This window comes from Pseudovirgaria hyperparasitica (genome assembly GCF_010093815.1).
Source record: "Pseudovirgaria hyperparasitica strain CBS 121739 unplaced genomic scaffold EJ05scaffold_19, whole genome shotgun sequence".
Taxonomy (NCBI): Eukaryota; Fungi; Ascomycota; class Dothideomycetes; order Acrospermales; family Acrospermaceae; genus Pseudovirgaria; species Pseudovirgaria hyperparasitica.
This window is the reverse complement of record NW_022985567.1, coordinates 295621-313175: the sequence shown is the minus strand read 5'-3', so window position 1 is coordinate 313175 and position 17555 is coordinate 295621. Positions and strand designations below refer to the sequence as shown.

At 48.5% G+C, this 17555-nt stretch overlaps 4 protein-coding genes and 1 non-coding gene across 5 annotated transcripts; 1 reads left to right on the top strand and 4 right to left on the bottom strand.

Moving 5' to 3' along the window:
* Positions 1-227: 227 nt before the first annotated feature.
* Positions 228-3006, bottom strand: EJ05DRAFT_514619 (uncharacterized protein). Its single transcript, XM_033748542.1, has 3 exons — positions 1124-3006; positions 765-1065; positions 228-643 (listed from the first exon to the last, which is right to left on the bottom strand). Exons 1-3 carry the CDS (start codon positions 2556-2558, stop codon positions 322-324), a joined length of 2058 nt encoding a protein of 685 aa, XP_033596112.1. The 5' UTR covers positions 2559-3006; the 3' UTR covers positions 228-321.
* Positions 3007-3767: 761 nt separating this feature from the next.
* Positions 3768-3859, bottom strand: EJ05DRAFT_t72. Its single transcript has one exon. It is a non-coding gene; the product is annotated as a tRNA-Glu (tRNA).
* Positions 3860-5326: 1467 nt separating this feature from the next.
* On the bottom strand, positions 5327-8385 carry EJ05DRAFT_167276 (uncharacterized protein). The gene is made up of 3 exons (XM_033739474.1): positions 8206-8385; positions 5452-8148; positions 5327-5376 (listed from the first exon to the last, which is right to left on the bottom strand). Exon 2 carries the CDS (start codon positions 8115-8117, stop codon positions 5703-5705), a length of 2415 nt encoding a protein of 804 aa, XP_033596111.1. The 5' UTR covers positions 8118-8148; positions 8206-8385; the 3' UTR covers positions 5327-5376; positions 5452-5702.
* On the top strand, positions 8088-12707 carry EJ05DRAFT_457568 (kinesin light chain 3). Its single transcript, XM_033742530.1, has 3 exons — positions 8088-8148; positions 8206-9342; positions 9396-12707. The coding sequence occupies exons 2-3, from the start codon at positions 8586-8588 to the stop codon at positions 12476-12478; spliced, it is 3840 nt and encodes a 1279-aa protein (XP_033596110.1). The 5' UTR covers positions 8088-8148; positions 8206-8585; the 3' UTR covers positions 12479-12707.
* Positions 12708-14969: 2262 nt separating this feature from the next.
* On the bottom strand, positions 14970-16782 carry EJ05DRAFT_489846 (cytochrome P450; the record flags this gene model as incomplete). Its single annotated transcript, XM_033745826.1, has 4 exons — positions 14970-15274; positions 15369-15663; positions 15719-16285; positions 16333-16782. 4 exons carry the CDS (start codon positions 16780-16782, stop codon positions 14970-14972), a joined length of 1617 nt encoding a protein of 538 aa, XP_033596109.1.
* Positions 16783-17555: the final 773 nt, after the last annotated feature.

Sequence of the window (17555 nt, the reverse complement as noted above, 5' to 3'; positions counted from 1 at the left end):
CTTTGGTTGCATACCCGCATAGCGCCGCGACAGCGCCAAGCATGTTATGACATGGTGTCTTGCTGGTGGACTTCCACAAGTCTCTCCTTTAATGTGCGGTTGTTGTTGACTTGCGTTTGGTTTTTAGCCTTATTCACCTTATTTTACGCTCGTACAGGGCGATATAGACCTTGTAACTCGTATTGAGGAGAAAATTGGGTTCAAGGGCTGGAAGAGAGAACAGATGTAGTAGAATGAAGTTGAACTTCGACAGTTATATTATGTGCTACTGTGTGACTTGAGACACCATAGTATATGTACCGCTTTTCTGCCAGAGTCTATTCAAGAGCCTCGAACGACGGGTACGCTGCTCGTCAGCACAAATGTCTGCGCTGTGCCTGCCAGCTGCACCCACAGTGTCAACGGGTCGCTCCCAACCTGCTCCGCCGTCGCCGTCCCGCGACTTACCACATCTCCTGGTAGTGAGACCGGGATCGGACTAGCGCAATTCATGTTCGTAGCCGACACCGTCACGCTCTCGATGGCGTTGCCCGCGGCATTCAGATTATACACCAACGAGGGCTCACACATGTCGCGCGTGCGCCGAGCGAGGAAGGCCTGCGCAAGGGCGTCGTGAGTGAGCGTGAGAATGGGCCAGGATACTCTGTTTACACACGGTCAGTCAGTCAATCAGCATCCCTCTCAGCAAATGAGAACGACGTGAGCGGTAAAAAAAGGGGGGGGGGGGAAGGGAAACAAAAAAAGGGGGGAGGGAGAAGACCTACATGCGCACAAACTCCCCCACCACAGTCTCAATCCACGTCATCAACAGGCTCTTCCCGCCCGCCACGTCCACGGCACGCATGTTCGCCTGATGGAACATGAACGGGTCGCGCCGCAGCGCAAACAGGTGCCGCACGTTCGTCTCGCGCTCGATGTCGAGCACCTGTGCAAATGTGGCTGCCGTGCCGCCCGAGGCGTCGCGGTACTCGACCTCGATGCAGGCGGGCAGGTCGCAGTTGAAGTAGATGTTTGTGGCCCAGCGGGGGATGATGGTGAAGGGGGCTGGGGCGGTGAGGAGGAGTGCTGGGGTGGGGATTGGTTAGGGATGTATGTTTGTGTGTGGTTAAGGGGGATTGCTTACGCCAGTGTTCGTTTTGGGTGTTGAGGAGGCTTGTGCGGGTGTTGTCGCCGACGGCGGAGGAGATGCCGTTGTCGAGCCAGGCTTGGAGGGCGTCGAGGTTGTGGAGGCCTGTGATGGCGGGGGGCACGAGGCCGTTTGGGGAGAAGTGTGTTGCGCTGGCGATGCCGGAGGCGGTGAGCCAGGCCTTGTTGAAGGCGATTTCGCGGGCGGTGTCGGCGTAGGTGGCGTTGTTGAGGGAGAGGTGGGTGAAGGTGTGGGAGAGGTGGGCGAAGGTGTTGAGGTTGGCGGCCGCGGCGAACCATTGCTCCATTGTGTCGAGGGCGAGGCATTGCGTCGTCCAGGAGAAGGATGTTGGGCTGCTGGGCCAGACGTTTGTTCCTGTGCCTGGGGGCTTGACGAACTCTACCGTCGTCTCGGGGTTGGGTGTGTAGGTGATGGCGCCTGGACTGCATGTTCTCGAGTTGAGGGAGGAGGCGTTTGCAACGTTGCCGTTGCCGTTGTGAGCTAGTTCGATGTAGAAGTTGGATCCTGGGTTCATCTTGGAGATGATGGTCGGAAGCCATGTCTTGTGTATCTCGAGATCTTGGGCGCGCAGCCGGAAAGTTGAGCCCTTGGGTGAATATAGGCCTGTTACTAGATGGACGTCGTCGACTTGGGTGCCAAGGTTGACGCGTCTGAAGCCGGTGTAGATTCCCCGGGTCAAGAAGTGAACCCAGGAATGCATTAGGATATGCGAAGTGACGGACCATGCGGCCTCGAAGGGCATAAACCAGACCAGCTGCTCTCTGTTTCCAATCTTATTGACCACTGCTGCGGTGGTAGAAGTCTTGAAGGTTCCAGCACTGGCGAACTGTGCCACCTCTGTAGCAATCGAGGAGTTTGCAATCGTTCCTGGTGTATGCCACAGTTGTTCTGTTGTAATGCCGGCTCCGGTCTTGTACCCAGCCGTGGGAAAGAACGTAGTATCGGTGATGGAGACCAACTGTTCTGTCCCTAAGTTGCAGCAGCCACTACGTGCCTCTGCCATTCCAAACTCTGCTGTGGGCACGACATCCCATCGGACCATTCGAACACCAAACGCTGCTTGGTAACTGTAGATCTGTTGCAGCTGTCCAGTACTCAGGGCGGTGCCATGGACGATAAAACCTCCATAATTGCCACTGGTCGCGGAGTCATTGAGACTAGGGAGACTGTCGGTCGATGTGGCTATCAGCTCGTTGGTGTATGGAATCCCGTATCCTTTCAGGACAGCATCCGCCGTGGATAGTGTATTGTCGTTCTGGGCTATCACCAATATGTTGCTCTTCACGGATATCGCATTAACGAACGGACAGGAAATGAATACGTCCACGAGGAGAAGGCATAAGAAGCGTGGACACATATCAAGGCGCGAGAAGGCGACGAACGTGGACACAAAGATCGAAGTGGAGAACATCGACGAGATTTCTCGAGGTTCACGGACGGAAAGCTTCTGTTATTGTGGCACTCGGAATGTGCTTGAGCCTGAAGTGTGTCACTGCTGTCGCCGACGGCGTTAATAATTTCGCCGTGAGGAAGGAGGGGGGGGGCTACAGCATGATACCAAGGATTATGGAATTCTAGCAGACCACCCGACACGGCGTGGGATCGTTTTCGTGCATGTCAGGAGTGAATGTCGTGCCACTGTGGAGCTCGATGACCAGTGACATAGCCCGCATAGCGTTTTCAAACAACATTGTGATTACGGCGTTCCCGGGATGGCATAATCTTCTCGAGCACTGTAGACTGTGGGCCACTCAAGTCCGTGTCACTGTCAGTTGGTCCTAGCTGCAAGTCAGCCGCTATCCTATGTATGTTCGTTGGTAGACAGGGATGGCATATTGAAACGTTGGCGTGGCATGAACTCAGGCTCAATTCGGCTGAGGAACGAGTGAACGGGTGAGGAATGCTCAGACATGGCACGTGCCCGGCTTGGCAATACTGTTACAAGTCACAAACCAAGCTATCCATATAGACTAGTAAGATACGTGCTTAACTAATGAAACCTCGGGATGAGAATGATTTCATTATTTTTCTATATCTATATACAAGCTAATAAAAGTAGACTCTCAGCCATCACTTCCCGGCAGTCAACAACCGACGCTGGCCATGTTAGGAATGCTTATAGTTTCCTCCCACTTTACAAGAGGACGAAAATCGTGTGGGAGACGTGATACGCACAGTAAAGCGATGAAGAAATTGTGGGATGGCAGCAATGAATTGCGTACAGCTGGGATCTTGTCTGCGCTAATCGGGCGAATGAAAGGGCGGCTTTTAGCGGTCTAGATCGTTGCTTTAGCCTCCCTCCCATCGACACTCTAGTTAATGTAAACTACGAACTTAGTTGAAAGACTATGCGTCGTTGGTTTCGAAGGTTCGTGGAGTAAAGGGGACGTTAGAGCATTCATAGAGGCTACGGCCGGTCCCGTAGTAACGTGATATGGATAGATAGATCTATAATGATATTTTATTCTAATGGCTCGTACCTCTCTCTCTAGCTAGGCACTGATCTATAATAACGTCTCTTTACATTACTAGATCATTTTTAACCTAATGTTGAGCCTTCTTAGCTAGAAGTATAAAAAGAATTCTACGTGGGTATATTCGGCGTAAAACCAAAAGGATATTCCGAATAGGGGAATCGAACCCCTGGCTGCTGTGTACTGATTGGAAAATACCAATGAGAGACAGCGATGTTAGCCACTACACCAATTCGGATGCTATGCACAATTTTAGCACCAAAAAAATATATTCTTTGTCGAGTTCAGAAAAATATATCTTCTATTTCAGGCGCAAATCACTACGACCGTTAGACGACTGACTTAGCTAAAACACTATCCATACTAATTACCATAGATCGGGCCGACTTTTAGATCATATAGCATTCCGCCCGCGCGACTTCTCCCATTTCTATAGAAAGCGAAGTAGTAATGTTAACACCATCGGCATTATATCCTGGTCTGACAGAGCGCTAATCAGAATATATATATTTCCTTACACATAGCTTCTAGCCGTTCCGTATCTCCGTATCCGTCCGTAGAGATAACACTTTATATGACCCTAGAGATTTCGAGATACCGTAGCAATGCTCCTTCATAAGTTTTCGCTTTCGGTTCGGGAAGTCTTTTGATTTGCGGCCTTGTTACGTCGTATGTGTCAAACGGAAGAAGTTGTCTCGCGCCTGCGACGTTTCCTTAGGGTTCCAACTTCCACCGGTGCTTGCGCAATCACTAGACCAACCTTTACGACCATACCCTAAAACCAATTTAGCGTCGATATCCAGCCTATTATGCCGGTAATTATTATTTTAAAGTCGATAGAACACTTAGATAGGTCTTTAAAGTGTATTAAAGTTTTATCACGCGCATTTCATATTTGTTTCTAGCTAAGTTATGCTATTCGCGTTGCTACCCTCGATGATACTTATGGTCACGAAAAAATGCCGGCCGAGAGGTGCAGCACCAAGGACAACCGTTTATCCAGATAAAGCTCTTATGTACATTTATCTTGCGTGCTTGCGCCTATTGTGGGAGACGAAGTCTCCTATATTACCTGATATACTAAGGGCGGAGATATACGTATTGACGAGCTCAGTACCGAGTGCCTCCTCATATCCTTCATATATATCTTCTCTGCCTCGTCTAGCTTGCCTTAGGTTACGCAGAAAATGCCCTGGTTGCCGACCGTGTCAAGTATTGACGTGTACTTCAGCACAAGTATCTCTTCTATCCCTTCGCAGAGTTCCTATCAATCAGTCCAACTTCAATTCTGCCTCTCCAGAATTGACTCAGTCCAGTTCAACTGAGGCCTCTTGCCAAGGGTTGGATCTTCAGTCCAATTCAATTCTAGGGTAGGATTGAGTTGCTAATAGTTGAGTTGAACTGAAGTTATATATAGATAGGTATATTAGTAGATATCCTCTTGAGGTTAGGTGATTCGGGTAGATTCATGAGGAAGATGTCACGTGACTCAATGTCACGTGATGTGTCATGTGACGTGATCACATAATAAGCATGTGACTCCTGCTAGGTAAGCGATCATGGACTATATCACGTGAGCCATCATGTGATGGAATAAGTGAAGCCACGTGATAATCACGTGACTATCACGTGACTTATCCATCACTCTCATATATAAAAAACCACATAGAGTCTCTCTACTAATAGCTATATATTAATAACCTAAATAGTCTCCTTTTAGCCTATTACTTACTTATATTAAGAATTACTATATAGGTAATATAGATATATAGCCTCAAAATACTATGAATTTTTTCTATCTTTAAGACTTTTAGCTAATCTTACTAATATTCTTCAGTCCAGTCCAGTTCAACTTCAATTCTACTACTAGGATTGACAGTTCAATCCAATTCTACGACGGCTAGGATTGAAGTACTTCAGTCCAGTTCAACTAGATGCCCAAAGTTGAACTGAACTGATTGATAGGAAGTCTGTCCCTTCGTACCCGTGCAGCACTCGCCTACACACCGATGACAGTCACATTACTGACTTCAGCGAGAATGATGTGCCTGACACCAACACGTGGCAGCAGGGAATGAGAACTAACCGCCATCAAGCGCTTCTTCTTCAGCCCAGATCTGTGGCTCCTTCCAGGCCCATTTTCGGATGTCGGACCATGCGAAGGCACCTCTGCTAGAGCTGTCGTGCTTTGACGTGCTCAAAAAACGGCGTGGCCCATCTAAGCACCAGCGCCGGACTTGTTTCGTTGGGATAGCGTAAATCGTATCTGATGTGCTTGGAAAAGCATCTAATTGATCAGTCTCAGAGTTTCTCTGTCCTATCGAGACCCATACGCGTTTGATAATGGATGAATACAAGGTGTTGTCCATGGTCTTATAGATTATCACTAGCAAAGCAACCTGCTGTGCATCTTCTGGCCTTTCCTGCTGTAGAACGATTGCGAGATTTGCATCACTAGGATAGCAATACTCAGGTCCCACCGTGTCGATGGCCTCGATCGTTATTTTATCGAAAGCAGCTTCGATTAGTGTCAGAACTAGGGTGCTTCCATGCAAAATTTCTGACTGAGCGCATAGTGGATGAATCATGAACCCGGCACTTCTGAACCGCAGTCCTTCGCTAGTGATCATTGCATCGAATGACGGTGCATTCATTGCCTCTACACGGGTGCGTCCCTGTGTCTGCATCCATGACAGTGGGGCCCATCCGTACCCTTGGACGTCAACTTTTGGCCCACCCAAGAATGCCATGCCCGCAGGAAAGGTCTGATTCGAGCAAAGGTTCAGAAGCTTCACCATCCGATCATGATTGTCTCGATTACCTACTCTGGTTGCTGGCTCTATGTCAATTGACTCATCTAGCGAAGCAGTGGGCAGACGTAATAGAATGGCGATAGCGAGTGGCTCATGTTGCGCATGGGTAGTCGTTCTCGACTGAAGCGCCTTCCATATCGATCCTATGAGATTGCCGTTGATAGTTCCAGCATCTTCTCCCCAAATAAAGGACTTTTGGTGACCCAGCAAACATTTAAGGTATAACTGGGCAATAGAGGGGAGCGGTGAGACAACGGTCATTTTGTCCATGCGTTCCAGCTCGTCAATTCCAATGATCCCATCTTTAAACTTGAAAAGGAGTCGTCTACTTAGGAAAGCTTCTTGTAGAGTCCAAAGTCTAGTAATCCAGGTACTTGTCATAATTCTCATAGCGGTTGAGGCGAAAGTACGGCCAATTTCCTGCTCCATTATTCCAGCATCGAGAACGATGGCGCATGTAGCGTTTTGATAGAATTCATCCATCGATCGAATAGCGACTCGTCGTTCGAGCCGATGAGCCTTTTCGAAAGGGATTGCCAGGGTATCAATCCAGAAGAGGTATGGTGTATGCAGCTGGCTCGAGATGTTGTCATACCACCAAGCTGATTCCGTCGTTGTCACTTTCCCAAAAATTCCCAGGAGATACTTAATGCGACAAAGTGACATAGAGTTGGTATCGCTGCCAAATCCATCTGTACAGACGTGCGAAATAATAAAATACTTGAGACCGCTTCGGTATTCCACCACTTCTAGAACCTGCCTTCCACTATCATATTGCAAGAGTGGGATCTTGCCCTTTCTCAGGACTGCAAGCACTTCTCCGACCTTAGGACCAATGTGCTCACAGGTGCAGTCGCCTCCTAATTTAAAACATCTACCTCCGAAATTTTCCGACTTACGTGCAATGCATTCATTGCGCGAGCAACGGTCATGTTTTAATGCAAGAGCTTTTGGGTGGGAGACACTTAGGGCGAGTAGTAACCCGCTGTTCCGTTGACCAATTATGCCTGTTAGGGTATGGACGGTGTAAGGACACCACCCTTCTTCGGTGAATCTTCTATTGATGACTGCGCTCTCACCCCAGCTGCCAAGATTGAACCCGTTCATATCATGTGAATGGATTGACGTAGCTTTGACGATCATGTTATAGGCGTGTGTAAGGGTTTCGCCAAGAACCATGAAAGAAAGGGATATTCGCTCGTCCACAGGCCAAGTAGAGCTCTCATTCCTAGGTTTGACAGAACAAAAACGAGATACCAGGTCATGGGCTTTCTTGAGGGCGACGTGTATTCGTATCAATGTGGCGAAATTCCGTGATGTATCCTTATCTACGGAGTTCTTCCACTGTTCCAGGTAACCTGGTAGCTTTTCCGTGGTGAGATATTGCTTTCCGTGCTCATCTATGGTGATGAAATGTTGCAGGACAACGACTTGTTTGCTCCCTAATACTTCGGAGAGCAATCCAAAAAAGAGCCAGGCCTGGAGAAGTCCGGCCAAAGATCCTAGAGGGCCAGGGCGGAATTTCGACTTAGGTGGGACACTAAATTTTCCGTTCTTTCCAAGATTCCATCCGCAGCGGACCGGGAATTCAAGGAAACCCTTCCCGTCATACTGCTCGCCCTCTTGGACAATATATGGTACGCGTGGAACGCAGTGTACAATACCTTCGCCAAGGTGTTCCATCGGTACGATTAGGTCTTCTTATTTACTACACCTGCCAGCAGGCATCAGTACAATCATACTGCTTTTCAAACAAACGAAGATCACAAACATATACACATGACACAACAAGACTGATGAAGCTCAGTCGTCAAGCTGCTTCGATCCGCTAGCAATCGTATTCTGCAGTAGCAATTCAAACTCCTACCCTGACAAAGTAATCGGCAAACGCATTACCATCGTGTTGGAGTCTGCACAAGGACACACTGGAGGTCAGTTTTGCAACATGGATGTGACTACCCCGCATTCCCGATGCCTTTCAGTATTGGTTATTGGAGTCCTGAGACGCTTGGACCTCAATGATCTCACCCGCGCCAGAACTCATTCAAGTCCCGCTCTACTCTACAATCTGCAGTGAACTCTATTGTCATGCAGCATAACCTTTACCTAGATTGTTCAGCAAGACTATAACTCAATCTTTTAGAACTGAAAATGCGACTTCTGAAGCTTTCCGACGATGGTAGTGTCAAGCTCACCTCGTTTTCTGGAACCGACACGCCTGCCTACGCAATCCTTTCGCACACCTGGGCTCACGAGAGTGATGAGGAAGTTACCTACAACGATGTGTCCAGGGGTCTTGGGACGGCTAAAGAAGGTATGGAAAAGCTTCGGTTCTGCAGCAACCAGGCGAGAAATGACGGTCTCCAATATTTCTGGATCGATACATGTTGCATAGACAAATTCAATGTCAACGAGCTTACCGAGAGCATCAACTCCATGTATCGCTGGTATCAGCAGGCAGAGCGATGCTATGTCTACCTCACAGATGTTGATGTTGATACTCCGAAGGCACACTCTTCGCATACTGCATGGAATACACAGTTCAGAAATAGCCGCTGGTTCAGTCGCGGGTGGACGGTCCAAGAGCTGCTCGCACCTCGTCGGATTGAGTTCTTTTCCCGGAAGGGTATTAGGTTAGGCGATAAAGCGTCGCTTCTACCGACTATCTATACCGCGACTGGTATAGATCCAGAAGCTCTCCGCTCAGGGAATCTGGATAGCTTTAGTTTTGGAGAGCGCTTAAGCTGGATTAGGGACCGGCAGACCACTCTACCGGAGGATAAAGCGTACTCTATGCTTGGTATCTGTAATGTCTACATGCCGCTCATATACGGAGAGGGCGAAGAAAGCGCATTCCACCGTCTTGAGAAGGGTATTGCTAGATTAGGCATGTGGCCGCAACACGATGGTAAGACCGGCTTTTGCGATACAAATTGCTTTCTTCAAGTTGACAAGCTTTAGGAACTTGTGCTGTGTCCGTCATGCCGTTCGAACGCAATCCGCATTTCGTTGGAAGAGAAGAAGAAATTTTGAGGCTGCAATCACTACTGTCCAAGCGCAGCCATACCTCACAGATTGCGGTCGTCGGGCTTGGCGGTATAGGCAAGACACAGATAGCTGTGGAGTTTGCTTATCGGATGATGGATGAACGCAAAGATTTCTCAGTCTTCTGGACGGATGCGACCGATTCAGAGAGTCTTCTACAGTCATACCGAGCGATCGCAGAGAAGCTTGACATCCCTGGTCGAGATGAGAAAAGTGCGGACGTCATACGTCTGGTGCACGCCAACCTGAACCAGGAGAGTACGAATCCGTGGTTGCTCGTGCTCGATAATATTGACGACATGCATATGTGGGCCTTTCACCAGACTAAGGGGACAGAGGATCGATTGGTACATCACTTGCCGAGCAATCCCAAAGGCAGCATTCTTTTCACGACGAGAAACAGGAAGGTAGCTGTGAAGCTATCGCAACAGAATGTCATCAAAATAGGAGAACTTCAGCCACAAGTATCTCTGCGACTCCTAAGGATGCGTCTCGCCGAACCACAGCTCACCTCTGACTTCGCTATCGAAGAGACTCTATTAGAAGCGTTAGCCAACCTTCCGCTTGCTATCGTCCAGGCGTCGGCGTATATCAACACCAATGGCATCACGATTGCCGCCTATCTAAAACTCTTTAAAGAGCAGGACGAAACTACAATGGCATTGCTCAGTGAAGGTTTCGATGACGAGGGAAGGTATCCAGGCACCCACAACACGATAGCTACTACCTGGCTCATTTCTTTCGAGCACATCAGGAGAGATAATCCTACCGCTGCAGACTACTTATCCTTTATGGCCTGCATCGAACCGAAAGACATTCCGCTGACGTTACTCCCATGCGGCGCTTCGCGAAAACAGCATCTTGACGCTATTGGGATACTACATGCCTACTCCTTTGTGGCATGGAGAAATATGAATCAATCGCTCGATGTGCATCCTTTGGTACACCTAGCCACAAGGAACTGGCTGTCCAAGCACGACCTTCTACGCACATGGACTGAGAAAACTATAGCCCATTTGGCAGATCAATTTCCAAGTATCAATCACAACAAAAGGGATATATGGAGGCCGTATCTATCGAGCGCAATGTACACACTCAGGCAGCGGCTCGTGATCGATAATAACGACTATCGAGCGAAACTAGCTAGAAATGTTGGTCTGTGTCTTCTCAACGACGGTAGGTATAATGAGGCTGAAGACTCTTTCAACGAGGTCCTGGACGAGCAACAGAGAACGCTTGGTGATGAGCATCCGGTCACTTTGACTGTTAAAGCCGACCTGGCGTCCACGTACCGAAGCCAACGGCGATGGGTCGAAGCAGAGCAGCTAGAGATACAGGTGGTGGAGACGAGTAAGCGAGTGCTGGGCGATGAGCATCCGGACACGTTGTCTATCATGACCAACCTCGCGTCCACGTACCGAAGCCAAGGGCGATGGGTCGAAGCAGAGCAGCTAGAGGTACAGGTGGTGGAGACGAGTAAGCGAGTGCTGGGCGATGAGCATCCGGACACGTTGTCTATCATGACCAACCTCGCGTCCACGTACCGAAGCCAAGGACGATGGGCCGAAGCAGAGCAGCTAGAGGTACAGGTGGTGGAGACGAGTAAGCGAGTGCTGGGCGATGAGCATCCGGACACGCTAGCTTTCACCACCAACCTCGCGTCCACATACTGGGACCAGGGACGATGGAACGAGGCAGAGCAGCTAGAGGTTCAGGTGATGAGAATAAGGGAGCGAACACTAGGTAAGAAGCATCCGGACACTCTGACTATCAAAGCCAACCTGGCGTCCACATACCGAAGCCAAGGACGATGGACGGAAGCTGGGCGGCTAGAAGTACAGGTAATAGAGATAAGGAAGCGGACACTTGGCGAAACCCATCCTGACACTTTAAGCTGTGTTTCAAACTTCGCCACAACACTTTGGAATCAAGGACGCTGGATTGAGGCGGAGAATATCGCAGTCTGTGTGTTGGCAGCACAACAGAGGACACTTGGTGATCAACATCCCTCTACGTTGACAAGCATGGCGAACCTTGCAACGATATTCTGGAAACAAGCCCGGTATTCCTCGGCAGTGGAGCTGCAAATTGAAGTCCTAGCAAAGACGAAAAGCTTGTATGGAAACGATCACCCATATATGATAACGGCTTTAAACAACCTTGCTAGTTTCTATAGAGACCAAGGTAAATTCGAAGAATCTACAGCCATTCGAATTCATGTGGTGGACCGAAGGATACGTAGTCTTGGTAACAATCACCCCCACACGATCTCAGCGATGAACAATCTCGCAAGCTCATACAAAGATCAGGGTGAGCTCAGCAAAGCAATAGAAATGCAAAGAGATGTGTTAGAGAGGAGACAAAGGATTATTGGCCACGAGCATCCCGACACGAGTTCAGCGAAAAACAACCTCGCGAGCATGCTTAAGGACCAGGGCAACTTTGGCGAGGCAGAAGCAATGTACAAGCAGTCATTGCTTGAGAAGGTGAAGGTTCTAGGACCGAAGCACGCGTCGACACTTAATACATACAACAACTTGGGTCGCCTCTACGCTAGTCAAGGCAAGCTAGACGCGGCAGAGACCTTATACACGCGAGCGCTGCAAGGGTACGAGGAGGCACTTGGACCGAAGCACGCGTCGACACTCTCCGTGGTTAACAACCTAGGCCGCCTCTATGCAGACCAAGGAAAGCTAAAGCTAGCGGAGAAGATGTACGTACGAGCGCTGGAAGGGTATGATGATGTGATCAACATCGACCACGTCGATACTTATCGAGCGGCTAATAAAACTTTACAAAACTTCGGGGATCTTCTATTAAAATATAGACCGGAGAAGGCGAAAGCAATGTACGAACGTACATTGTCTAGGTACACGTGTGTTGTAGCCTCGTCTGGGGACTATATAGATCTCAAGCAGCGTTTAGCCGCGCTTAAGTGGAGACCACTATTGCCGCCGGACACAAATGGTATGTTCATTCGGCATCCAGGGCTTAGATGATCAAGATCCTCGTAAAACTAGGGACTTACGGAAATGGACAAGAAGGCTTATAGAGCAGATATTTATTACTTGCAAAGCACTCTTATCGGATGGGTTTTCTTTCGAATGATTTCGGATCCGCTTCACAAGTGCATGTAATGAAATGTAAATGGCTGACTGAATGTGTTTTACATGATGGACGTGGCCGCCATAGCAACGCTGGACCGTATGAGGCTAGCGGAATAGCAAGTAGACTCACGACGCAAGAAATGTTATCAGATGGTCGTATGGAGAGTGGAAGCCGATCCTACAACGCACTGTAGAAAAAAGGGAACTGTGAGAAATGAACAGCACCTCCAAACGCTAACTCAAGTAAGGCGCTGCGACTGGAAGTTGTCAACCTTGATCAGCCAACCAAGACCGGAGATGCACTGATGACCTACAGGAAAAGCTCGACATACCATCAGGTAGGCAAGCTGCGATACCACACCACGAATGTGTTTTGTTTGACCTCCTGCTGTGTAACATCGAGCTTTAACTTATGGCTCAGCAAAGCTTAGAGCTTTATCTATCATCGCAGGCCACACAAAGAGTAGGTAATAGGGCAGTAAATGAACAGATATGAGGTATCCATCGTATATAGCACGTCTAAGGGGAGCCAAAATAGGTCGTAGACGCTTAATATACGTTTGTGCGAGCCAGTAGCGTCAAGAGAGGCACGGTGGATCAACTGTTGCAGGCAGTATTCCTAATACACTTGATAGGTTCGGTAGGCCGGTCCACTTCTTGAGAGCTTCGTCTTCTTCTGGTATTTATTCTCGATGAGGTCGACAATACCTCGAAGCCAACCGATCTTGTATAGCTGGAGTCTCCTCACGTTCGCTGTCAATATATGAGTCCACTTAACTGCTATCTAGTATAGTTTGCACCGCGTAGCATGGCGGGAACAGCCAGAACTAATAATAGATTCGACGCAACCTGATGACATTTAGATATAGCGAGATCGATTAAATGATCGTCATGCTGCAAGGCAGCAAACATGATAGCTTGCTTAATCTTAGGCAGATATGTTTTCGTCGAAACAGTGAAAACATTTACAGAGATAAGAGTGTGCTCGCATCATAATTAGGCGGTAAATAAAAGCTACCGCTTTACTTCGCTATGGCTAACTGCGTATTTGGCTTCGCAGAGCCGGCTAGGCCGGTATTCAGGTGCGGTCGCCAGAATTGAAGGATTATCGTTAAGGGCATTTGCTCGTGTGGGTTGCTTACAACTACTTCGACTTCGATCCGAAGCAGCATCTTTGTCGCAGACCCAAAACATGCCATACGAGCTTATCGGTACAGAAATATTACGAGAATCACTCCTTGCCGGAGCTGGAATAATGAAAGTCTGGTAGCATGATACGCACCGAGCATCATACACTGTCATAGCGCCATTACAAAAAGGTGTAGGATTGTCTTGCGGGTTAGATATCCTTTCATGCTTGAGCTGGAAGCCTGATTTCACAGATGGAAAGTTGATTACGATATATTCTTCAATGCGATGAATGGAGTGGTGAATCACCTTATTTCTATCGGACTAGCTCACAGCGACCGCAATCCTAAAAAATATCATGATGGACAATGGTGACAGACTTATTGTCATAGGTTATGCCGTTCACTATAGTCTGGGGACCGTCTCCTCATAGCAGGTACAGTAGGATGGTGCGAAGGATCTCTCGCCATTTCTGCGCAATAATATGACAAGCTTCCTTTACAGAAGCTCTTAATCTAGCTTTATAGTCACTCACTGGATGCATTACTTATATAAGGAGATTCTGCGCCCAAACAGTCCACGAATCGATGTCAGGATTCCTGGCTGTCGTGGCCTTCTGTCGTGGTTATGATCATAGTTTCATTACCGCACCTACTATAGTTATATGTTGACCGACGATAAAGGAAGAAATGGAGTATACTTAGTTTGTTGTAAAAGGTAAAGGGGTACTGGTTTGGTAGTTTGGGATCTGGACATGTAAGGAAGACTACAACAGAATAGTCACCATAGACTTACGATCTATACACCGATGAAAGACCAAGACAAGGTTTCTGCTGCCTGGTGATTCGTTCCAAACAGTGAAATTATCGTAGCCACGAGGTGGTGTTTCACCTGTAGGGCAGCTGCACCTGCACAGTGCGCCTTACAACGTATACACAACCAAGTATGAAGCTGTGCTAAGACCAGGCTTTGCTGTCACTGTGTATACATATCTAAGATATATATAATGGGCTAAGACAGTAGTCTTGGACGCAGTCAACAGGCAACAACATCTACCGCGTTCGGAATGTCAGTTCGGCGTGCATACCTTCAATGTCCCTTGCCTTCTCTCAGATATATATAACTTGAACCGTTCTCACTCAGGTTATGGCCAGAACTTCCCCTGAGCATATGCCTTCTTGGTTGATGTCGCGTTAGCGTTACGTCTTAATCTCCGCACCCGGTGCACTCCGCTAGCCTTCCCTCCCTTGCATATCTAAAGTTTCCGAAGTCTTATGTAGCACTGAACCGGCTGATGAGTCAGCTTGTCTACCGCTTCATATGAACTCAGAGTCGTTGGGACGGTTTGAAACTCGAAGTTCCAGACAAGGAGTACCAGCGCTATCTTCATCTCTAGGTATGCCATTCTCCTCGCAAAGCACGCTCTTGGACCGAGCCCAAAACTTAGCATGGGTCCTGCATTCTGGTCGAATACTACCTCGTTGGCTTCTTGTCTCAGCCATCTTTCAGGTTGGAACAGATGGATATCAGAAGAATTCCAGGAGCCCGTGCGTCCCTTCGCTATTCTACTGCTTTCATGTCTTTTTTCTTCCGGGATATCCAACCGATGGTGACACAATGTCGGGGCCATTCGCCATTATGAAGATGTTAGTACCTTTGGGCACGCGATGTCCCAGTACGACGGTATTCACCGCAGCCTGGCGCGCCACGAAAGGTTGAACGATCGACCGCCGAAATATTTCCTCCTGCGAAGCATCAAGATATGGGATGCGCGCTTTGACAATCTCTAGCACTGTTGGCCATCTCTGCCCGGCGTTGGCCTCTGGAAACCCAGCTCTCATCGCGCTCCTTAGATTCCTCTGAACTGAGGGGTTATCTGTCAAGAGCTTCAAAGCCCACGAGGTAGTAGACGAGGTCGTATCGTGTCCAGCCACTAGTAAACCAAACAACTGCGATTAATTTTAGTTCAGGCTCGTGGAAATGGGCTAAAGACCTGTATAATACCTCGTCAAACAGCATCCGGGTGTCATGCTTCGGAGCTCGATCCTCCTTAGCAGCTGACATCAACTCTCGGCGGAGAACAAAGTCCATGGCGCATCTTGTCTCCTGGCCGCCATCTAGCCCACCAGTGAACCGCAACTTTGCTTTCTCTAGTTCGCGAACTATCATATTCTCCTTGTACGTTCGTGCTTCGCGCATGTACGACCTTCGGCGAAGAAACCAATGAGCCAATCTCGGAAATGGCGACTTCATACTTATCTCGAGACTTTGGGTAAGGGTAAGAATCGACTGCTGTGCATGCGGCATTGGCGATTCCGGGAATTCCACAGGATCATCTTTTGAAGCACACATGGATGTATTCATGTCCGGTATCGTGGAGAGAAGTTGTTGCTGACGAGCATTCAGTCCATCCTGCTGGGCCAATGGGAAAACCGCCATCCAAATCGCGTCGAGAGTTGCTCTCTCAACATCGTGATATGCCGAGAACGGATGTCCCTCACTCAATCGCACTTTATGGACCCAAAGATCGCATAAAGCGGCGAAGGCTCCATAAATGCGAGGCGCAGCGACCTGATTATCATTTAGCGCCCATAACGGTGGATATTCTATTGGGGTACCTCGTTTAGAAAGGCCGTTGTCATGAGGTCTTGGATCAACTTCCGATGGGTTTTGAATTGCGGAGCAGTTGAGAGCATGGAATTGTGGTGATCTGGTAGAAGTCCCTGGAATATCTCTCCAGCGTGCGTGCTGCGATCAAACTCCCTCGTTCTTCGCATCAGAATGTCTTGACTTTCTCGGAAGTCTGATAGAATGACCCAAGGCTTGGCCAGCGGTCTCGCAAACACCTGAACAATGGGCAAATTCAATGACACTGTCTGAGATACGATCCAATCCCAGACCTGCCCGGTCTCTCTAGAATGTTTCGCCATGGCAGGCATATCTCCTAGTATCGATCTGCTGGCATTCTTTCGAAAGGGTATCCCGGGTATCGGTCGCGGTAGACACAACAAATAAAGTGTTACCAGCAAAAGAACTGCTCCGAGAGCGAGGTAGTTGGGGACCGGCATAGTTACTCCAATTATCGAGCAGCTAGATGCCGGCACAGACAGTATATGCATATGAATCCGGAGGATTTCAGAAGAAATACCTGCTTATGGTTTTTGCTGGACTGACCGAACAACATATCCATGTACCTGGTGTGCAACCTTACCATGGCCCCTGGTATTATGACCTATATCGCGTGCTATGCAAGTCAGCTAAGCTTATAATCCACATCGAGAGTTATGCAGGTCAGCTAAGCAGAAGGAGCCTTATCATCTCATCGGAAAGCAGCCGAATGTCCTATCAGGGGCATAATCGACGTTATTGCCCTACAAGCGCATCAAATTACACAGACTCCAAGAACAAAATTCTCGGTAGCGAGTTCCTACCTCGATTCCCAAGGCATTCTGGAGAAGAGTTTGAACCTTCGCCTAGGGAACGTATAATGGTGTCATGGAGGGAAATACCACAACCCTCACCATATTATGAGGTAAAAAGTGCAGCAAATAATCGTACATTCCAAACAAGGAACGCTTCGCAGATTCTTCTCAATGCATCCACTACTACCAATTACATTGCAGGCCGACCGACTTGTCTTCCGCGAAGAACCTGATGAAATGTACTATCTGTATGGCCAGAAGAAGATAGATTGCCTGATTGATTGATCCCAGACTGGCCCTCGCTGGTGGCTGGGACTGTAGCTTATCAAGCTACTCCAGCTGCCCCCAATGTACAATAAAGCCTTTGGTTTGTTATGGTAGCCCGAGCGTCAAAAGTCGTGCGCTAGCCGCTTTCGGGT